The sequence below is a fragment of the Gorilla gorilla genome, chromosome 23 (assembly GCF_029281585.2).
Source record: "Gorilla gorilla gorilla isolate KB3781 chromosome 23, NHGRI_mGorGor1-v2.1_pri, whole genome shotgun sequence".
NCBI lineage: Eukaryota > Metazoa > Chordata > Mammalia > Primates > Hominidae > Gorilla > Gorilla gorilla.
Window position 1 is genome coordinate 28,108,174 of NC_086018.1, and position 24,357 is coordinate 28,132,530.

The 24,357-nt window shown below is 38.0% G+C and overlaps 1 protein-coding gene across 9 annotated transcripts in view; it reads left to right on the forward strand.

The window, feature by feature from the left end:
* Nucleotides 1–67: 67 nt before the first annotated feature.
* Nucleotides 68–24,357, forward strand: part of HORMAD2 (HORMA domain containing 2) — a 90,109-nt gene continuing 65,819 nt past the window's right edge. For 2 of the 9 annotated variants that reach the window (XM_055374170.2, XM_055374168.2), the window contains exons 1-6: nt 120–207; nt 934–978; nt 13,588–13,675; nt 18,520–18,661; nt 23,106–23,169; nt 24,062–24,098. In XM_055374170.2, coding sequence (XP_055230145.1) covers nt 13,625–13,675; nt 18,520–18,661; nt 23,106–23,169; nt 24,062–24,098 — 294 coding nt within the window. In that variant the 5' untranslated portion in view covers nt 120–207; nt 934–978; nt 13,588–13,624. Of the gene's footprint in view, nt 449–933; nt 979–1,742; nt 1,913–10,664; nt 10,735–13,587; nt 13,676–18,519; nt 18,662–23,105; nt 23,170–24,061; nt 24,099–24,357 lie in introns of those variants that run through there. The other 7 variants (XM_019018586.4, XM_004063264.4, XM_063704703.1 and 4 more) reach the window with 6 other exon arrangements.

Consider the following 24,357-nt stretch of genomic DNA (forward strand, 5'->3'; position numbering starts at 1 on the left):
TAGCCGCCGTTCGCCCCTGCTTTGCATATTCATAAAGTCTAGCGAGGCCGGTCGCCCCGGCTAGCCGTGGACGGGTCATGAATTATTCATGAGGAAGCCTCTGGTCCCGCCCAGAAAGGCCTCGTTGACTATTCATGAGCCCAGGAGCGGGTTTGGGCCGGAAAAGGCCGTTGACCCCCGGTGGGGGGGAAGCGTCGACGAGCTGAGGTGAGGGCTGTTGAGACGCGAGGTCTCGGCCCAGAGAGGGCACTCGGGCGTTGTTAGTTCTGTCTTTATGTCAAAAAACAATTTTTTTTTCTTTTCTTATTACTTAAGGCTTTAAGTTGGATTTAGGCCCTCATATTTCGTGAGGGCCTAAAGTACTGTGAAGAGAATCGGGAGGGCAGGGGGCTGAGGAGGAAGGCAAAAGGGAGGCGATTTCCCCCAGAACTGGACAGAGAGCACCCAGGTAGTTTTGAAATTCAGATTTTTCTGGACATGAAATCAAACTTGCTGAGCAAGCAGCAGCCATAATGAGCTATGATGAGGCTGGCAGGGCAGACGATGTCTGTGCCCGACATTGGAGGGGGCCGTGTGTGGTGGAGCTTTGGGGAAGTTTATCTTACCTGGGTCAGATTCTCCCCAGCCATTGAGGTTTTCTGCCAGGATCGATGCCTGGTACAGGCCAAGAGGTGAGAGAGGTGGGGACAAGACACCCCGCCCCCCTTGACCTCAGCTCCCATTTCACTTTAGTGAGGATTTGCCAATTAATCCCTATGGACTTTAGTTCCCTAAACAGTTCAGAGGGAGAGAGTCTTGAACCTCAGGATTAGCCAATCGCCAAAATGTGTCCGAGTACGCAGGGCACTGGACAGGCTGTGCAGTACATCGTGTACTCAGCTGGTAGAAATGAGGGGTGGTTCTGGCCCCTAACGGGGTTTTTAATCTCAGCAGGATAATAATCTAATTTCTCCTCCATTGGACCATCAATCTGTTGAGGTAGGAACAGTATTTTACGTCTTGTAATCCTGCATGTTGTTGCCTGGCACATTGTAGTTGCCTCGTAGATGTTGAATGAATGAATAACTGAAATAGCATGAAAAAGATATTAAAAAGTCAAAAGAGCATGAACAAATACTCAATTAATATAGTGGAAGCCATTTTCTCTGAATGAGCACAGGTAGGGGAATTACCAGGGCCAAATGGAATTTGTTAAAATGGTGAATAATTTATTGAAGCAAGCTCTGTTGGAAGGTCTAAGTAATTGGGCGAACTTTGGCAAACCAAGTTCCCTTGCTTAGCCTCACTTTCCTTTTCTTTTTTCTTTTTTTTTGTGAGACAGAGTCGAGCTCTGTGCCAGGCTGGAGTGCAGTGATGCAATCTCAGCTCACTGCAACCTCCACCTCTCGGGTTCAAGCGATTCCCCTGCCTCAGCCTCCCATGTAGCTGGGACTACAGGTGTGCACCACCATGCCCAGCTAATTTTTTTTATTTTTTTTATTTTTAGTAGAGACAGGGTTTCACCATGTTGGCCGGGATAGTCTCGATCTCTTGACCTCGTGATCCTCCCACCTCGGCCTCCCAAAGTGCTGGGATTACAGGTGTGAGCCACTGCACCTGGCCCCTTTTCTTTATAGTTTTATGTTTAGGTTTAAATCCATGATCCATTTTGCATTAATATTTGTATACAGTGTGAGATTTAGGTTAAGTTTCTTTTAATTCTCTGTTCTTCCCCCCACCCCCCGGATGTCCTTTTGTTTCAGCACCATTTGCTGAAAAAAAGATTCTTCCTCCACAGAATTGGATCTTCTTTAAATCAAAGGGGTTGGAAGATGTCTGTGCTCCCTTCCAGCTTTAGGAATCTATTGAACCCATTTATGTTAACGTACACTTCTTTTGAGTAAAGCCATTCTTAACAACATGCATGTGTAAGGTAGGTAATATAGTTGCATTTCAGAATCCAGCTATTGGATAGTGTTCACCTGATAGAAAAGGGATTTTCTTGTAAAAAATGGTTTTTGAAGATTGAGAAAGATGGGTAGAGAGCCTTCACAAATCAACTATGATTATATTTGGGAAAATATAATAAAACTTTGGCTTTTGCTTCACTTGGAATGGTTAAAAAAGTGGTTTAGGCCTTAGTAAACTAAACAGCAGCTGGCTAATCTTTATGTGAATCTTGGACTCACACATAGTAGGGGTAAAATAGGAAGTAATTGTGCCACCATATAAAATAGGGCAATTGAAGGCATGGTGTGGTGTCTCATATGTGTAATCCCAAAACTTTGAGAGGCCAAGAGTTCGAGGCCAGTCTGAGCAACATAGTGAGACCCCCCCCCTCCACCCGCCCGCCCAACTCTACAAAAATAAAAAATTTTTAAAAATTAGCAGGGCATGGTGGTGCATGCATATAGTCTTAGCTACTTGGAAGGCTGAGATAGGAGGATCACTTGAGCCAGAAGTTTGAGGTTGCAATGAGCTGTGATTATGCCAGCCTAGGTGACAGATCATGCCACCGCACTTTACTCTGTCTCAAAAAAAAAAAAAAAAGAAAATGAATACACAACAACAAAAAAAATAGGGCAATTGAGATATAGGTCAAGAGGTAAGCCTAGAGTGAATCTTTACCAGAAAGAGCACAGAAATATTGCCTCTTTCTCAAGAAGATCATAATCCTTGTCACAAAGTAGACATATCAAATATAAGAGTGAGGGTCAGTTGCAGTGGCTCACACTTATAATCCCAGCACTTTGGGAGGCTAAGAAAGGAGTATTGCTTGAGCCCAGAAGTTCAAAACCAGCCTGGGTAACATAGTGAGACCTCATCTCTACCAAAAATAAAATTTGCTGAGTGTGGTAGCACATGGCCTCTAGAACTAGCTACTTAGGAGGCTGAGGTGGGAGGATCACTTGAGCCCAGGAGGTCGAGGTTGCAGTGAGCCAAGATTGCGCCACTGCATTCCTGCCTGGGTAAACAGAGTAAGACCTTGTCTCAAAAACAGAAGAGGGAATGGTATTGATGAACTGTGAAGTTTCAAATATGTGTGGATCTAATTTGCAAACAAATATATAAGAGAATGACATTGCAAAGTTAGCTTTCAGTTCTTAAAATCCATAGTTATGAAATCTCTTCTAGGTTTTTAGATAATGAGCCTGAACAAAGGGATAACACATAGAAAAAATCAGACCTATTCTCTGAGAATGCATGCTCTCTAGAGTCATACCTCCTGTGAACTTGTGAACTTTTAAAATTAAGCAGGGTTTGTACTTAAATAGAAGACCTCCACAAAACACTTGCTCAAAGGGAAAACAGTAGCAACAGAATAATTAGAGGCTGAAAGGAGTCTGGCTTTTTTTTTGAGACGGAGTTTCACTCTTGTTGCCCAGGCTGGAGTGCAATGGTGCAATCTCGGCTCACTGCAACCTCCACCTCCCGGGTTCAAGCGATTCTCCTGCCTCAGCCTCTCAAGTAGCTGGGATTACAGGCACCCACCACCATGCCCAGTTTTAGTAGAGACGAAGTTTCACCATGTTTTTTGAAAAAATAATTTAGATCTTTTTGCCTTCCTGAAGCAAGCTCATGCTAGAACACTAGAAAGAGACCCTCCCATGTTTAGAAATAAGCAGGCAAGCCAAAGAACTAGGGAGGCCCTGGTAGTGCATCATATTAGATAGAATGAAAGCAAAGGAGAATTTCATTTTGGAGAGTCAGTCTGGAAAAACTTTTAAATTGTAAGCCAGACTTGTTGAGTTTTAGTCTCAGTTCTGTTACTGAGTGGCTGACTAATCCCGGGTAAGTCTAGATTTTGAATTCCCCATCTAGAAAATTAGATATTTGGACTAAATTACTGTCTTAGTCCAGTTTGTACTGCTGTAACAATACCTGAGGCTGGGTAACGTAAAAAGAGCAGACATGTATTGGCTTATGATTCTGGAGGCTGGGAAGTCCAAGAACAAGGATATGCATCTTGTAAGGACCTTCTTGCTGTGTCATAACATGGAGGAAGGCATCACCTGTTAAGACAGAGAGAGCAAGGAGAGAGAGAGTGAGTGTGCCAAACTTGCTTTTATAACAAATCCACTTTCCTGATAATGAACCTGCTCCTGGGGTAACAATATTAATCCATTCATGAAGGCACCTAATCACCTCTTAAAGGCCCCAACTCTCAACACTTGCATTGAGGATTAAGCTTCCAACATATGAACTTTGGGATACACATTCAAACCATAGCAATGATATTTAAAGTTTCTTCTACCTTTAAAATTTTGTGGTATTTTTCTAGACTCTTAATTATTCCTTGTTCCTATAGTTCTTCTCTGTTGACTCAGCAAATATTTAGTTAGTTAAGTTAGGTTTTTAATTTTTTTTATTTTTTACTTATTTATTTATTTTTAAAGTAGAGACAGGGCTTCACCATGTTGGCCAGGCTGGTCTTGAACTCCTGACCTCAAGTGATCCATCCCACCGTGACCTCCCGAAATACTGAGATTACAGGTGTGAGCCACCATGCCCAGCCTTAGCAAATATTTATTGAGTACCTATTTAATTTCAGTACTGTGATGATGCTGAGAGTTCAAGAATGAGCTAAACGGCCAGGTGTGGTGGCTCACGCCTGTAATCCCAGCAATTTGGGAGGCCAAGGCGGGCGGATCATGAGGTCAGGAGTTCGAGACCATCCTCGCTAACATGGTGAAACCCCATCTCTACTAAAGATACGAAAAAATTAGCCAAGCATGGTGGCAGGTGCCTGTAGTCCCAGCTACTCGGGAGGCTGAGGCAGGAGGGTGGCATGAACCCGGGAGGTGGGGCTTGCAGTGAGCCGAGATTGCACCACTGCACTCCAGCCTGGGCAACAGAGCCAGACTCCGTCTCAAAAAAAAAAGAATGAGCTAAACAAGACACAAAAGATCACATATTGTATGGTTTCATTTATATGTAATGTTCAGAATAGGCAATTTCATAAAGATGAAAGGTAGGTTAGTGGTTTCCAGCGGCTGGGGAAAGGAGAGAATAGGAGTGACTGCTAATGGGCATGGGATTTCTTTTAGGGGTGATGAAAATGTTCTGGAATTGATAGTGTTTGCATTATTTTGTGAATACACTAAATTGATGGTTTATACTATATTAAACAGATGGTTGCAGAATTTTGTGAATATACTAAAACCCACTGAATTATACCTATTAAAAAAACTTTAAAGGCTGGGTGCAGTGGCTCATGCCTGTAATCCCAGCACTTTGGGAGGCCAAAGTGGGCAGATCACTTGAGGTCAGGGGTTCTAGACCAGCCTGGCCAACATGGCTAAACCCCATCTCTACTAAAAATACAAAAATTAGCTGGATGTGGTGGCACACACCTGTAATCCCAGCTACTCAGGACGCTGAGGCAGGAGAATGGCTTGAACCCTGGAAACAGAGGTTGCAGTGAGCTGAGATTATACCACTGCACTTCACCTGGGTGACACAGTGAGAGTCCTTTTCAATAAATAAATAAATAAAACTTTAAAATATAAAGAATGAGCTAGACTGACACAACAGCTAGACACAATTTTGCTCTCATGTTAGCTCACAGTAGGTCAGGGGATACTTAAAGACAACTATGGTACAGTATATATTGCAAAGGGCACATAACCCAGACTTCGTAATAGTGGTAGTGGGAATTAGGAAGTCATCCCTTAAGGAAATTTTACTAAGCCATATGATATGGTTTGGATTTGTGTCTCCACCCAAATCTCATGTCAAATTGTAATCCCCAGTGTTGGAGGAGGGCCCTGGTGGGAGTTGACTGGATCATGGGGGTAGATTTCCCACTTGCTGTTCTTGTAATTATGAGTTCTCATGAGATCTGGTTGTTTAAAAGTGTGTAGCACCTCCCCTTTCCCTCTCTTCCTCCTTCTCTGGCCGTGTAAAACGTGCCTCCTTCTCCTTCCCCTTCTGCCATGGTTGTAAGTTTCCTGAGGTCTCCCCAGCTATGCTTCCTGTGTAGCCTGCATAACTGTAAGTCATTTAAACCCCTTTCTTTATAAATTACCCAGTCTTAGGTAGTTCTTTATAGCAACGCAAGAATGGACTAATACACCATACCTATGAGATGAGCAGGAATTGGGAATGGAGGAGGATGTTTCAGGCAGAAGGAATATTGCAAAATCCTGAGAGCTAGAAGGAATATAGTCCTTTGGGGTAAAGAAGGTAAGAATAGCTGGTAAATAAAAGTATAAGGGAAAATAGAGCTGAGGCTAGGGAGGCATGAGTCAAATCTTGAAGCCATGGTAAGAGTTTTAGATTTTATCCTGAGAGTAGTGGGGAGCCATTGAAGTATTTCAATCTGGGAAAATGCATAATCGAGTTTGTAATTTAAAAACTCTGGCTGCAATATACAGAACAGACTGGAGAAGGAGAATACCAGTGACAGGAAATTGGTGGTTGCAGCAGTACAGGCAAAAGATGAGACTGGTTGGTCTAAAGTAGAGATGACAACAACCTGGCTAAAGTGAGGAGTTGGACACATTTGAGATATATATATATATATATATATATATATGTGCAGGGGGATAGGGTTTCACTCTTGTTGCCCAGGCTGGAATGCAATGGCGTGATCTTGGCTCACTGCAACCTCCACCTACTGGGTTCAAGTGATTCTCCTGCCTCAGCCTCCCAAGTAGCTGAGATTACAGGCATGTGCCACTACGCCCAGCTAATTTTGTATTTTTAGTAGAGATGGGGTTTGTCCATGTTGGTCAAGCATGTGCCACCATGCCCAGCTAATTTTGTATTTTCAGTAGAGATGGGGTTTCTCCATGTTGGTCAGGCTGGTCTTGAACTCCTGACCTCAGGTGATCTGCCCACCTCAGCCTCCCAAAGTCCTGGGATTACAGGCGTGAGCCACTGCACCTGGCCTACATTTGAGAAATATTAAGGTGATGGAACATGGGAACGAGGAAGGGATTAAGGTTGAGTCACAGATTTTGTGCTTGAGCAACTAGGTATGTGATGATGTCATTCACTGAGTGAGGGAACAGAAGTAAGTTTTTGGGGAAAATAATTCACATTCAAATGTGTTGAGAACATCAAGGTAGAACAGTCTTATGATCAGTTAGAAGAACAAGTCAGCAACTGCTGAGAGAGACCTGGGTTGGGGATATACACATAAGAATCAATAGGATAGAAGTTATACTTGAAACAATGGGAGTGTATTTGTTCATCCAGGGAGTGTGTGGTAAAAGTAAAAAAGAAGAGCTCTGTTTTAGTCTGTTCTTGCATTGCTATAAAGAAATTTCTGAGACTGGGCAATTTATAAAGAAAAGAGGTTTAATTGGCTCACGGTTCCACAGGCTGTACAGAAAGCATGGTAGCATCTGCCTGACTTTTGAGGAGGCCTCAGGAAACTTACAATTATGGCAGAAGACAAAGGAGAAGCAGGCACATCTTACATGGCCAAAGCAGGAGAGAGAGAGAGAGGGGAAAAAAAAAGGTTCTACACACCTTTAAACAACCAGATCTTGCAATAACTCACTCACTTACTATTGCAAGAACTGCACTGAGGGTATAGTGCTAAACCATTCATGAGAAACTGCCCAGATGATCCAGTTATCTCCTACTGTGCCTGGCCATGCCAGCTGCTAGGTAACTGAGTCAGAATTTGAACTTAGGTTCCTTAACTCTAAAGGCTCTTTCTACTAGATTATACTGCTGGTTATTTCTCTCTCTCTCTCTCTCTCTCTATATATATATACACACACATACATATATACATATACATATCTGTACATATGTATACATATGTACACATGTACACACGTATACATATGTACACATGTACACACGTATACATATGTACACATGTACACACGTATACATATACACATGTACACACGTATACATATACACATATGTACACACGTATACCTATGTGTACATATATACATATATACCTATGTATACATATATACACACATATATACATATATACACACATATATACATATATACATACATACAGATATACATATATACATATATGTATAAAATTTAATTTTACTTTTATAAATGTTAATTCCTAAGGAATTTACCAAATGCTAATATTAAACAGCTTGAATCCTTTCTCAAAAGCAAGTGTCCTGAATGCCTCAGAGTTTTCAATGGTAATATTAATTTAATCTAGGCCATCCATACATTGCAAAAATATGGATGTAGTAATGCATTGTGTTCTAATTGGCTGATGCTATTTTCAGAGCTTGATTCCCTAGAAATGATATCAGAATGTCTATGATCATAGAGAAATTTTTAAAACCCTACTAATATAGAAAACTATTTAGTTTTATTAAGTAAGTTTTAATAAGTAAGTTTTATTAATTTTATTAATTAAAAAAGTTAATTAATTTAAAAATTAATTTAAAAATTAAGTAAGTTTTATTAAGTAAGTTTTATTAGTTTTATTGATATTAGTATTCTATACTAATATAGAAAACTATTCTAGAAAATCATGATTTCTCTTATTTATTGTGTCTAAGACTAATAACTACCCCAGTAGTGGGTAGTGTATTATGGTTTAATGGGCTGGGACTAGATCTTAAACTCTTAGAGCTACTTTGTTTCCAATTTTATTTTTTGAAATTTAAGGGGGACAACTGATGTGTGACATATGAAGGTTATACTCTAAAATCAAGTAAAGATAGCTTGGAATCTTTAAGGGTTAAAGAACTATTGGTGGTTTTCAGTCTCATATATAAAATATTGTAAAAGAGTGTCCCCTAGTGCCCCTCTGAAGAAGTAATTTGAAATAAATTTAATATTACCACCTATTTATAATCTCTATCACCACCTTGTGGCAGTGTTCGCAAATAATTCTGCCCTCTTTTCTTGGGAAAATCTTCAAGAATCTTGCATTAATGGATACACAAAAACCGGTCACAGGCTATCCTTGGTGATCCAGAATGGAATATCTTTAAAGAAGTTATTTTACAAGTATTTTGGTCAGAACTTCATAAAACCTTGAAAAGAAGCCCCAGTTGAAATTAAATTAAGACTTTGTAAAGGAAAGGGAAAATTTGCTTCTTCTTTTTTTTTTTTTGAGATGGAGTCTGGCTCTGTCGGCCAGGCTGGAGTGCAGTGGCGCAATCTTGGCTCACTGCAAGCTCCACCTCCCGGGTTCACGCCGTTCTCCTGCCTCAGCCTCCTGAGTAGCTGGGACTATAGGCGCCTGCCACTATGCCTGTCTAATTTTTGTATTTTTAGTAGAGATGGGATTTCACCATGTTGGCCAGGATGGTCTTGATCTCCTGACCTCGTGATCCACCCGCCTTGGCCTCCCAAAGTCCTGGGATTACAGGCATGAGCCACCATGCCCGGCTGCTTCTTTTTTATATTAACAAAACAATAAGGGTGAAAACTAGATGTATTTTAAATATTAACTTTTTTATTGTGGTAAACTGTAATATGAAACTCAACACCTCAGCTTTTCTAAGTGTACAACTCAGTGACACTAAGCACATTTGCAATGTTGTGCAACCATTATCACTATCCATTTCTAAAACCTTCTCATCATCCTGAACAGAAACTCTATACCTATTAAACTCTTTATTCCTTCTACCCCACCAGCACCTGGTAACCTCTATTCTACTTTCTGTCTCTGTGAATTTGCCTACTGTAGGTACCTCATATAAGTGGGATCATATAATATTTGTCCTTTTATGTCTGGCTTTTCACTTAGCATAATGTTTTCAAGATTTATTCACATTGTTGCATGTATCAGAACTTCATTCCTTTTTAAGATTGAATAGGGGTCGGGTGTGGTGGCTCATGCCTACAATCCCAGCACACTGGGAGGATGAGGCGGGTGGATTGCCTGAACCTAGGAATTCAAGACCAGCCTGGGCAACATGACAAAACCCCATCTCCACAAAAAATACAAAAATTAGCGAGGTGTGGTGGCAAATGCTTGTAGTCCCAGCTACTCGAGAGGCTGAGGTGGGAGAATCATTTGAGCCTGGGAGTCGGAGGTTGCAGTGAGCCGAGATCATGCCATTGCACTCTACTGTGGGTGACAGAAGGAGACCCCGTCTCAAAAACAAAACAAAACAAACAAACAAAACAATTGAGTAATATTCCATTGTAAATACCACATTTTGTTTATCCATTCATCTTTTAATAGACATTTGAATTGTTTCCATCTTTTGGCTAATGTGAATTATGTGGCTATGAGCATTGGTGTGCAAGTATCTGTTTGAGTCCCTGGTTTCAATTCTTTCGAATATATACCTAGAGATGGAAATGCTGGATAATATGGTAATTCTGTTTAACTTTTTGAGGAATGCCGTTGCTATTTTCCACAACGGCTGCACCATTTTCATTCTCACCAGCAATGCATAAGGGTTTTAATTTCTCCACATCCTTACCAACTTACTATTTTCCATTTTTGAATAATCATTTATAAAATTTTTAATCGACACACAGTAATTGTACATATTTGTGGGGTACAGAGTGATATTTTGATACATGTATACAATATGTAATGGTCAAGTCAAAGCATATTCATCAGTTCAAACATTTATCATTCTTTGTGTTGAACTATTTTTAAATATACAATAAATCATTGTTAACTGTGGTCACTCTACAGTGCTATAGAACAATATAATTTATTCTCCTATATAGCTGTAATTTTATATCCATTAACTAACTTCTCCCTATCCAGCCTCCTCCCTGCTGCCCTTCCTAGCTTTTAATAACTAATTCTGAGAGCTCATCTGTTTTAGCTCCCAGGTGAGTGAGAACACATGGTATTTATCTTTCTGTACTTGACTTACTTCACTTAAAATTATATCATCTAGGTTAATCTCTGTTGCTGTGAATGACAGATTTCATGCTTTTTTAAATGGCTGAATAATATTCCATTGTGTATATATATACTTTTCTTCCTTTCTTTCTTTCTCTCTCTCTCTCTCTTTCTGTCTTTCTGTCTCTCTTTCTTTCTTTTTTTTTGACAGAGTCTTGCTCTGTTGCCCAGGCTGGAGTGCAGTGGTGCAATCATGGCTCACTGCACTGCAGCCTTGAACTCCTGGGCTCAAGTAGTCCACCTTAGCTTCCCAAGTAGCTGGGACTATAGGTGCGTGCCACCACACCCAGCTAATTTTCATATTTTTTGTACAGATAGGGTTTCACCATGTTGCCTAGGCTGGTCTTGAACTCCTGGGCTCAAGCAACCTGCCTGCTTCAACCTCCCAAAGTGCTGGGATTACAGACATGAGCTGCCACCCCGGCCTATATTTTATTCATGCATTCATCCGTTGATGGACACTTAGGTTGATTCCATATCTTGGATATTGTGAATAGTGCTGCAATAAACATGGAGGTATAGATATCTCTTCCATATACTGATTTCTTTTCTTTTGGATAAATACCCAATAGTAGGATTGCTGGATTATATGGTATTTCTATTTTAAGATTTTTGAGGACCTTCCATACTGTTTTCCATAATGCTTGTACTAATTTACATTCCTACCAACAGTGTATAAGAATTTTCTTTTCTTTGCATCCTTGCCAGCATTCGTTATTTTTTGTTATTTTATTTTATTTTATTTCATTTCATTTTTTGAGATGGAGTCTTGCTCTGTTGCCCAGGCTGGAGTGCAGTGACAAGATCTTGGCTAACTGCAACCTCCACCTCCCCGGTTCAAGTGATTCTCCTGCCTCAGCCTCTCAAGAAGCTGGGACTACAGGCGCATGCCACCACACCCGGCTAATTTTTTTTTTTTTTTTTTTTTTTTGTATTTTTAGTAAAGACAGGATTTCACCAGACTGGTCTTAAACTCTTGACCTCAGGTGATCCACCCACCTCGGCCTCCCAAAGTGCTGGGATTACAGGTGTGAGCCACCTCACCTGGCCATTTTTTGTCCTTTTAATAATAGCCATTCTAACTGTGGGGAGATGATATCTCATTGTGGTTTCAATTTGCATTTCCCTGATGATTAATCATGTTGAGCATTTTTTCATATACTTATTAGCCATTTGTATGCCTTCTTTTGAGAAATGTCTATTCAGATCCTTTGCTTTTTTTTTTTTTGGCTTTTGAGTTGCTTGCGCTTCTTGTATATTCTGGATATTAATTCTTTCTTGGATGAATAGTTTTCAAATGTTTTCTCCCATTCTATAGGCTGTCTCTTCACTCTGTTGGTTATTTACTTAGCTGTGTAGAAACTTTTTAGTTTGATATAATCTCATTTGTGTATTTTTGGTTTTGTTACCTGTGCATTTGAAGTCTTAGCCATAAAATCTTTACCCAGACCAATGTCCTGAAGCATTTTTCCTGTGTTTTATAATTTTGAGCCTTACATTTAAGTCTTTAACATATTTTGAGTTTATTTTTGTATATGGTGAGAGACAGGGGTCTCTCATTCTTCTGCTGTGGATATCCAGTTTCTCCAGAACCATTTTTTGACAAGGGTATCTTTTCCCCAATGTATGTTCTTGGTGCCTTTGTCAAAAATAAGCTGGTTGTAAATAGGCAGATTTATTTCTGGGTTCTCTATTCTGTTCCATTGGTCTATGTATCTCTTTTTATACCAGTGCCATGCTGTTTTGGTTACTATAGCTTTGTAGTATATTTTAAAGCCAGGTAATGTGATGCCTCCAACTTTGTTCTTTTTGCTCAGAATTACTTTAGCTGTTCAGAGTCTTTTGTGGTTCCATAGGAATTTTAGGAGTTTTTTTCCATTTCTATGAAGAGTGTAATTGGTATTTTGACAGGGATTGCATTTGAATCTGTAGATTGTTTTGGGTAATTAATATGATCATTTTAGCAATATTAATTCTTCTAATCAATGAATATGGGATGCCTTTCCATCTTTTTGTGTTCTGTTCAATTTCTTTCATCAGTGTTTTGTAGTTTCATTGTAGCAATCTTTCACTTTCTTAAATTTATTCCTAGCTAATTTTTTTGGTAGGTATTGTAAATGAGATTTCTGTCTTGATTTCTTTTTCAGCTAGTTGAATGAATAACTATTTTAATGGCTATGAAGTATAAACATTAACTTCTGGTTGAATTTGCAAATAAGTTACAACTGAAGTCAGTTCAAGAAATGTTTTTGAGCCTTTGCTATATTGTTACACTCTGAGGGAATAACAAGGATTAATAATATATATTGAGTCTCTAGGTGATTTACAATGTATTTTCTCCTCCGAATATATTTTTGAACAAATAAATAATCTTATAATTTTCATTGAGTGGGTGGAAAAATTCATCCAGAGACCTTATGCCAAAATTATAGATAAAAATGTTTATTAAACTTATTTCCCAATGAGTATGGTCAAATTTTAATTATTTATTTCTCCTTTGGAAAATTAACAATAGGTACTTTTTTCAACTCAAATTCATTTTATCGTTTAGATAGGGCCTGATAGAATTATCTTAGCATTCATTCTTCCTTTGCTCTTCAAAATGTAGCTTGGTAAATTTCTCTCTGAACTGAACAATCTTGAAAACAGTTTATACTTAACTGTCTTTGATTTTAATTTTTTGTTTGCTTTTAGACTTTTTAAGTTTCATTTTTGGGCAGAGTAAGAGAGGAAGCATTATATTTGGCAAGGTCTCTAATTAATTAATTATTTTTTAATAGGTTGGACTTGTTGAAATAATCCTGATACATTCCTACAATGGCCACTGCTCAGCTTTCTCACTGCATCACAATACACAAGGCATCTAAGGTATTTGTTAAGAATTAAAAGAAAATCAATGACCATTTAGTGAGTTAGTTCAGAATTATGATTTTAATCTTTTGTGTGTGTGTTTTTAAGCAGCAGTTTTATCAGTTAATTGGCACATAATATTCTGGGAGAGTATGTGTACATTTTAACTGCCTAATAGACCAAGGACCAGAAAATTAAAATAAATTTCTACAAAGTTACTTACTGGGTGCTTGTTTCATGTTTATGTAATATATTTAGGTCTTCTAGAGTAAAAGAAATCAGAAACAAAAAGATGTTTAAAGAGAATGGTTCTTGGTTAGACATTCACTTCCTAAAGTGTTAGGAAACTTGTGTTGCACACCATGGTGTAAAATTATAAGAACAGAAGGGGAGAGCACTGAGAGAAACTTGGATGCTAGGAGGTCTAGGGGAGCATCCCAGGGCCAGGCATATAGTTTAGTTTGTCTCATGACATTCATTAATGCATCATTTGTTTATTCATTGAGACTAAATATTATGTAATATAATATTCATTATACTGTGTAATTCACTGATAAAATACAAAAATATGATCTTCATCTTCCAAAAGTTTATAATCTGGTTAGGAGTTAAGTCAATATACAAAGTGATATATGATTTACATATATGTGAAAAAGAGGAAGACAATGCAAATTATAGGGATTTATTTAGAGATTTCACATGGACTGGAATGGTTTGTATATTCCTCATGAAAGAGGTAAGACTGAAGGTGGACAGACCTTGAATGATGAAGATAATTTGCATAGAGGGGGAGAATTCCCTGAGGAAAACCTAGCATATGCCTTGGCTCAGAATAAGAAATAAGATGGGCTGATTACAAAATTGGCTGACTGGCTTTGGGCTGCCTTGCAGTGAAATGCATGGTAAAAGCATTGCACTGTCTTTTCCTATACCATCTCTCTCTTTTTCTGGGGATACAGGATCTAGTATAAAAATGAGACCCTTAATTTTGGGGATCTGTTTATACCTTCCATCTGTGCCTGTTTATTAGGCCCTAGAAACTACATGCTTTCCTGGGCCTGTTTTTCCAAGGACTCCACCCTGAAGCCGGTAATCCAATTAAGAAACTTAAAAACTGGCAATCGAAAAATCTTACAACTACTGGGTCTTGTTCTGCCTGTGTATTTATATGTGTTGCATGTATGGTGTTTACATAAAAGAGTGTTAATTAATTGGCTTAAAGAAAAATAAGCACTTAAATCAAATATTTTGTCAGAAAAATTAAAACTTTAGTGCCTTTTAGTTTACATGACTTTAATAATCTTTGGAAAATACAGATTATTGGTAAAATAAAAATATCTTCAAAATTTAGACACTTGATTTAGGTCAGATATTAGGTTTGCTAAAGGCTTTAATGTCATAAACTGCTTCTTTGACTTTTAAAAATTGTTCAGCTTACCTGCTTTGGAGCCATTAGAGTCTAGGTAAAGCCTAGGGACATGTGGAGTTAGCCATGTCCCCTGGCTATGCTGGGAAAAATCAGACTTTATCTGCACTCCGCCTTCAAAGATTATATTAACTGGTAATAAGTATTATCCTTGTAGTATGAATTAAGAGTGATACAGAATGTAAGCCACATGAGGGAGAGGATTTTTATATGTTTTGCTCACTACTATGTCTCAGAACCTAAAACAGTACCTAGAATGTAGTAAGATTAAATACATATTTGGATTAAGATTTTCATACTTTGGAAATGGGAAAAAGAGCATGCCTGGCTGAAAGAACTGCATAAGACAACATTTTCCAAACTTATTTGACCAGCAAACACTTAACATTTTTACTGGGAGTATATATTCATATAATGCATAGGTGTACAACTAAATGAATTTTTATGAACTTAACACATTATTATAAGCCAGAAGCCAGATCAGAAACCAGAACACTACCAGCACTCCCTCTCATGCTGTCTTCTAGTTATTATTACCTCTCCCCACCAAGAGAAACCACCATCTTGACATCTAACAGCTTAGATTAGTTTCACCTGCTATTGTACTTTATATAAATGAAATCATATACTAATACTCATTTGTATCTGGTTTCTTTTGCTCAGCATTGTGTGTGAGAGTCATCTATATTACTCAGTATAGTTATAGATCATTCATTCTCATTGCTATATAGTATTCCATTGGGGGCGTATACCCCAGTTTTATTTATTCTACTGTTGATGAGCATTTGGGTCGTTTCCAGCATGGGTCTATTACAATAATGCTTTTCTGAATACTCTAATTCATTTCCTATAGTGAACATATAAGCATATGTGTTGGATGTATACCTATAAGTAAAATATGAGTCATAGGATATGTGTATATTTAGCTTTATTATATACTGCCAAGCACTTTTCCAATGAGGTTGTACCCATTTACCCTCCCACAACCAGTGTTTAGGAGTTTTTATTATTCTACATCCTTTTTAAAACTTTTAGCCATTTTGGTGGGTGTGTAGTATTCTCTCATTGTGATTTTTTTTTTTGACAGTCTCACTCTGTCACCCAGGCTGGAGTGGTGCAACCTTGGCTCACTGTGATCTCTGCCTCCAGGGTTCAAGTGTTTCTCCTGCCTCAGCCTCCCAAGTAGCTGGGATTACGGGCGCCTTCTACCACACCTGGCTAATTTTTGTATTTTTAGTAGAGACGGGGGTTTCACCATGTTGGCCAGGCTGGTCTTGAACTCCTGACCTCAAGTGATCCGCCCACCCCAGCCTCCCAAAGTGCTGGGATTGCAGGTGTGAGCCACCACCCCTGGCCTCCTTGTGATTTTAATGCTCACTTCCCTGATAAAGTTTAAACACTTTTTCATTTGTTTATTGGTCATTTGGGTACGCTCTTTTATTGTCTATTTTCACACAAGTAGACACTTTTCTATTTGATTGTCTTTCTTAAAGAATTTTAGGAGTTCTTTATACATTCTGGATATGAGTCCTTTGTAAGACCTATGCTCTTAATAGTATATTAATGAATGAAGTTCTAAAGTTTAATATAGTCTAATTTGTTAATATTTAGCAAATGCTTTAAAATTATAATGTATTGACACAACACTGGCTGGAATTCATGAGACATATTTTGTGCTTGGCTTAAAGAAAACAGCAAAAAGCAGTCTCACAGAATATGACAAACAGATCAAATTTTTATTTTTATGTTAATACATAAACACAGTAAACATTGTGTATACAATAAACATAGTATGTCAAACATATGTTGAAATGATAATTTGAGATACTGGCACAACCTATCCATCAGCAAATATTCTACTCTTGGTAGACACCCCTTACATACTGAAGCAAAAGTCACAAATTCATATATCAGTCGCTCTCTTATCACATTCCTTTTATGGCACACTATTTCTTAAGGAAGACTATCTAATCATTTAAGAACAATGATTTAAGTTTGTTTACTATGTTATATATATATACACACATAAAATTTAGCAGGAAGCTATTCCTAGTATTGATACTTTTTATAGAACACTATGTGACATCTTACAGAAGCTTTGTGTTCCTCAGAGCTCTGGCTTAAGCAAACCACAAAAGTATGGAAAAACATGGCAGTAGAATAGTAGATGAATAGCCACAATTCCACATAGCTAGACAGTAGAGTGCATGGGAGAGAATAAGGGAGTGTGGGCAGGGAGGAAGGGGTGCAAGATGAGGCAGGAGAGCTAAACAAGAATAAGATTTTGACAGTTCTCAAATCCCACTCTAAGGTACTTGAACTCTCTCCTGGATGAACACTGGCAGTATCATGATAAGATTTGTATCCTTGAAAATTAATTCTGATGGCAATATGGAAGACAGGTTGAATAAAAGAATCGTTAGCAAAGAGATAAGGGGCTACTGCAGTAATCAAGGAGAGAATTGAGTATGTCCTCAGTCAAGCCAGTGGCAGTGAGCAGGGAAAGGAGAAAATAGATTTGAGAACTCTTTTAGAGAGAATTAATAGAATTTAGTGGGGTATGAAGGAGAGAGAAGACAAAGATGAAGCTGCTTCTAGCCTGGATGACTGGAGTAGTGCTGATTCACTAGTCTGAGAATGAGACTTGGGATCAGATTTTAGCCAGGGGTGGCAGAGATAAACTGAGTTTAAGGGATCTACAAAGTGGTTTAGGTGCAGATGTTCAGGAAATAAAAATACAGAACTGGGACTCAGAACAGAAATAGGGACCTGAATTCCTTTTTGTATAGGCTGTAGCTGAAGCTATGAAACTAGACAAGATTATTCAAGAAGACAGCTATAAAAGAGAAAAAGCCTGAAGACAGAATCCTGGGGGATAACCAATATTTAAAGAGTAGAACAACTGGAAAAAATAAAAGAGACTGAGACAGATATGTACTGATAGGTGAAAAAACAAAGTAGTGTTATGGCACCTTGGAGAGGAAAAGAGAGTATGTGGGTAACAGTGTCAGACAATATAAAGAAGTTACATATTATGAGGAATGAGAAGAGGTCAACTGTAGGATTGTACTTGGTGACTTTGGAGAGAATAGTTTAGAAAGGAAAGGAGGAAAATCCAGATTGCAGTGGGGTCTGAGGAGTGTATGAGAGGGAAGAAGATTATATAATCATAGTAAAACTCCAGTTTCATGGATCATTGTGAAATAAATTGTTTTAGTCTTGAATTACTTGGGTAATTGTTTCTGCCTTTCTGCTCTGCCTTGCCTATGAAGATCTAATTTAATGTAATATTCAAAGCGCTGTTTCTTTTTGATTACCTTCAAAGATATCAAATTTGAAGTCCTGAGAAATCTTTTCATCATATCTGTGGTAATGATGTGATAAACTGAATATATTAAAGAATACTAATCTTTTTTCACCTCCGTTGTTTTTCCAGGAAACAGTTTTCCCATCCCAAATCACTAATGAGCATGAGTCACTGAAAATGGTGAAGAAACTTTTTGCTACTTCCATCTCATGTATAACATACCTAAGGGGCCTGTTTCCAGAGAGCTCTTATGGAGAACGCCATTTGGATGGTAAAGTTAAACTAACTAGTCTCTTTGGCTGTTGTAGCCCCTTTCTCTATTTAGCAGGAATAAACCTTTCACGTCTCACAAAGTGTGCTAATTCCAACTTAAGGGCCTGTTCTTCAAGACCAATTTGCTAATCCGTTTTCCATTTTAATTTTACTGTGTGTAGTGATTTTACTTATAGGAATTACTAGTTCCTAGCTAGACGCCAGGTGACAGATGGAAGAAAAAAGAAATGTTTGGACAAGTCCAGTATAAAAGCAACAGCTAGATCAAAATCTATTTGAATGCTGTAGATTTGCACTACGTTGTGCCTCAATTGAATTTATTCTTTAAGGAACACTTTGGCATTGAGGAAGTTCAAAGGAACCAGGTGAAAAACTTTTCTCCCTGTTAACGTATATAAAAATACTGGGAAAAAAAAGCCAAACTTACTTGTTGATTAACATGGATATTAAAATAATTATTATTCTAATCAGTTCTGGCTTTTTTCTCAATTGCCAGGTCTTCTACTTTCATTCCTTTTGTTTCAGTGCTCTTAAACTTATCATCTTATTGCCTTATATTACAAGCTGTTTCTGGCCCCTTTTCTTCTCTTATTATAAAAACAAGTACCAGCCAGGCATGGTGGCTCATGCCTGTAATCCCAACACTTGGGGAGGCCGAGGCAAGTGGATCACCTGAGGTCAGGAGTTCGAGACCAGCCTGGCCAACATGGTGAAACACTGTCTCTACTAAAAATACAAAAATTAGTTGGGCATTATGCTGGGCGCCTGTAATCCCAGCTACCTGGGAGGCTGAGGCAGGAGAATCACTTGAACCCAGGAGACAGACATTGCAATGAGCCAAGATCGTGCCATTGCACTCCAGCCTGGGTGACAAGAGCAAAACTTCATCTCAGAAAAACAAAAAACAAAAACAAAAACAAAAACAAAAAACCCAAGTACCTAGGACTCAACAAGTTTTCAAAAATCTTATTTGTTTAAAAAGCTGGATTGTGTATCGTGAAAATGGCCATACTGCCCAAAGTAAATTATAGATTCAATGTTGTTCCCATCAAGCTACCATTGACTTTCTTCACAGAATTAGAAAAAACTACTTTAAATTTCATATGGAACCAAAAAGGAGCCCATATAGCCAAGACAATCCTAAGCAAAAAGAACAAAGCTGGAGGCATCATGCTACCTGACTTCAAATTATGCTACAAGGCTACAGTAACCAAAACAGCATGGTACTGCTAGCAAAATAGATATATAGACCAATGGAACAGAACAGAGGCCTCAGAAATAACACCACACATCTACAACCATCTGATCTTTGACAAACCTGACAAAAACAAGCATTGAGTAAAGGATTCCCTATTTAATAAATGGTGCTGGGAAAACCGGCTAGCCATACGCAGAAAACTGAAACTGGACCCCTTCCTTACACCTTATACAAAAATTAATTCAAGATGGATTAAAGACTTAAATGTAATACCTAAAACCATAAAAACCCTAGAAGAAAACCTAGGCAGTACCATTCAGGCCATAGGCATGGGCAAAGACTTCATGACTAAAGCACCAAAAGCAATTGCAACAAAAGCCAAAATAGACAAATGGGAACTAATTAAACCGAAGAGCTTCTGCACAGCAAAAGAAATTGTCATCACAGTGAACAGGAAACATACAGAATGGGAGAAAATGTTTCCAATCTATCCATCTGACAAAGGTTTAATATCCAGAATCTACAAGGAACTTAAAACAAATTTACAAGAAAAAAACAACCCCATCAAAAAGTGGGCAAAGGATATGAACAGACACTTCTCAAAAGAAGACATTTATGCAGCCAACAAACATATGAAAAAAAGCTCATCATCACTGGTCGTTAGAGAGATGCAAATCAAAACCACAATGAGATACCATCTCATGCCAGTTAGAACGGAAATCACTAAAAAGTCAGGAAATAACAGATGCTGGAGAGAATGTAGAGAAATAGGAATGCTTTTACACTGTTGGTGGGAGTGTAAATTAGTTCAACCATTGTGGAAGACAGTGTGGCAATTCCTCAAGGATATAGAACCAGAAATACCATTTGACCAAGCAATCCCATTACTGGGTATATATCCAAAGGATTATAAATCATTCTGTTATAAAGACACATGTACACATATGTTTATTGCAGCACTATTTACAATAGCAAAGACTTGGAACCAACCCAAATGCCCATCAACGATAGGCTGGATAAAGAAAATGTGGCACATATACATCATAGAGAACTATGTACCCATGAAAAATAATTAGTTCCTGTCCTTTGTAGGAACATGGATGATGCTGGAAACCATCATTCTCAGCAAACTAACACAGGAACAGAAAACCAAACACTGCATGTTCTCACTCATAAGTGGGAGTTGAACAATGAGAACACATGGAAACAGGAAGGGGAACATCACACACTGGAGCCTGTCGGGGGGTGGGGGGCAAGGGAAGGAATAGCATTAGGACAAATACCTAATGCATGTGGGGCTTAAAACCTAGATAATGGGTTGATGGGTGCAACAAACCACCATGGCACATGAACAAACCTGCACTTTCTGCACATGTATTCCAGAACTTAAAGTATTAAAAAAAAAAAAAAGCTGGATTGTGAATCTTGTTGACTTGTCACTAAAATAGGAACTGTCATTTGGAAAATAAACATAGAGAGCTACAAGTTGCCTTGTAAGATGTTATTTTTCAAAATCTAATTTTAAATTTCTTAACATCTGTATTTAATGATATACCTTGGCCTCATTTCAGTCTAATTCTCTTGGTTGGGCATGGTGGCTCAGGCTTGTAATCCCAAGTGTAACCATAACACTTTGAAAGGCAAGGTGGGCAGACTGCTTGAGCCTAGGAGTCCAAGACCAGCCTGAACAACACGGTGAAACCCTGTCTCTATAAAAAATACAAAAATTTAGCTGGCCATGGTGGTGAGTGCCTGTAATTCCAGCTACTCTGGAGGCTGAGGTGGGAGGATCATCTGAGCCTGGGGGGTTAAGGCTACAGTGAGCTGTGATTGCACCACTGAATTCCAGCTTGAGTGATACAGTGAGACTCTGTCTCAAAAAAAAATTATCTTAAGTAATGTAAGAGCATCAATAAAATGCATGTGTGCTATAAGCACATAAACATGATATTTGCAATCATGACAACCTCATTTGTATTATGACATCTTTTGGTCTATGAGATACAAACTTGTAATAGTGAATGTGTTTATATCTAACGTATATTTGCAGTTTCCCCTCTTGTCTAGAACATAGAATTGAGAAAGACATATTTTTGATAATAAGCACATATTGTGTGCCAGTCACTACCCTAGGCAACGGCAATGATACCATTCCCTATAGCTTTATTTTTTGTGACAGTTATTGTGGAAGTTTTATGTCTCCTTTTCAATGTTTGTTCTTAAAGTAATATACATCATAAAAATGCTTAATACTCCTGTGTCACTCTCTTGTAATTTCTGAATGTTATATCAACATGGGATAATTTTCATATCCCTCAGTAGAGATACAGGTAACATCAATTTTAGTATAGGAAAACAATACGAAAAGGTGCAGTTGCTTATGCAAAATCACACATAAATCAGTGATTGATCTTGGACTACTTTAAACCAAAACTCTATTTATTTATTTTGAGAGGGAGTCTCATTTCATTGTCCGGGCTGGAGTGTGGTGGCATGATCATTACAGGATTACAGCTTCGACCTTCCAGCCTCAAGTGATCCTCCTGCCTCAGCTTCCTGAGTAGTTGGGACTATAGGCATGTGCCACTATGCCCAGATAATTTTTTTAATTATTTTTTTTAGAGGTGAGGTTTCACTAGGTTGCCCAGGCTGGTTTCGACGTCCTAGGCTCAAGCAATCCTTCTGCCTCAGCCTCCCAAAGTGCTGGGATTACAGGTGTGAGCCACCACGCCCGGCCTAAACCCAAACTCTTAATATGATATTCCTATTCTTCTTAAGTATAAAAAGGTAGATTTCAGATAAAATAAATATTTGAGAATAATCCATGTGAAATTTTTTATTCTTTCCTTTTCAATGAGAGGGAGAGAAATAACAGGGAAATGACTGATATTTAGGTGTATATTTTAAGTTGGTCAATGGAGATAGTCTCAATACTACCTCATAATTACTTAGAATTCTACAGCGGCAAAGAAGGGACACAAATTGATTTTGGAGCCAACTCAGTTGTGCTACATTGTAGAAGGGGGAAAATCCTTACTGTAATCGAAATTGAGACCCAGCTACTTCTTAACATAGGATTTATTTTTAAAGTAGATGTTTAGAGATCCAAAATGTTTTTATAAGCTATAAAACTAAATAAATTACATAAATAAAATAGTTAAAGGAAATACCCTATTTAGCATGGACAATTTCAGTACAGCAGTCATTTAGTAGATAAAAATAGACTGTGTTTCTGTTTTTGTAGACCTCAGTTTAAAAATCCTCCAAGAAGATAAAAAATGTCCTGGGTCACTGCATATTATCAGATGGTAAGTAATAGAAATTCTATAAAAGTTGAACAACATTATTTTTACCATGGCTGAAATTACCCATAAGACTTTATTTAGTAAGATCATTTTTTAAAAAACCATTTCTTCTTTCCTACTTTCCCTCTTTCTTTTTCTTTTTCTGTTTTTGATTTTTTTTTTTTTTTTTTTTTTTGAGATGGAGTCTTGCTCTGTCCCCCAGGCTGGAGTGCAGTGGCACGATCTCGGCTCACTGCAACCTCTGCCTCCCAGGTTCAAGTGATTCTCCGCCTCAGCCTCCCGGGTAGCTGGGACTACAGGTGCATGCCACCACGCTCAGCTAATTTTTGTATTTTTAGTAGAGACAGGGTTTCATCATGTTGGCCAGGATGGTCTCGATCTCTTGACCTCATGATCCAACCACCTTGGCCTCACAAAGTGCTGGGACTACAGGTGTGAGCCACTGCCCTGGCCTACTTTCCCTCTTTCTTTTTAAAAATAATTTTCTAGGAATTTGTAAGAATTATTCAATATAATTTTAAGACACTGATTTAGCTTTTTGAAAGAAAATTGACTTGTATAAAAATAAAAACTGTGATAAAATATTAAATATATACACCTATTATGTACCCACAGAGATTTTAAAAATTGATAATTCATTATATGAGTGTCAGTGTACTAAACATGGGATCCAAAAAAATTTGGTTCACTACCACAAAATAGCTCACTATTACTTATAAAGTTCTATCAACATATTAAAAGTTGCTGGAAGTTTAAAAAAATGATTAAATGGGAAAGGTAAGATGGTTATCAACTTAATGTACATCAAAGCAAAAAGTGCAAATGAATTCTGTACTTGGAATTTTTTTGGATTTGCATATGGTCCAATTGACATCAAACATTTATTTCTTGACAGGATTCAAGGTTGTTTTGATGCTTTGGAAAAGAGATACGTAAGAATGTTTTTAAACTTACACTGGAATCAAAGGCTTGTCTTTTATTCTTTAAAAAAAGAAATTAGACATTTATTTTGTTTTTGTGTTTAACAGTATAAGTGTCTACGTTTGCATCCATAAACTAATGTCTTATTATCTTATGTCTTTATTGTCCTGTTGTTGTCTCCTTTGCATCAATTAGAAAACTCATTTTTTCTCTTTTACATACTCACATTTTTTGACCACAGAGTTTCCTCTGAAGTCACTGGAAGAGATC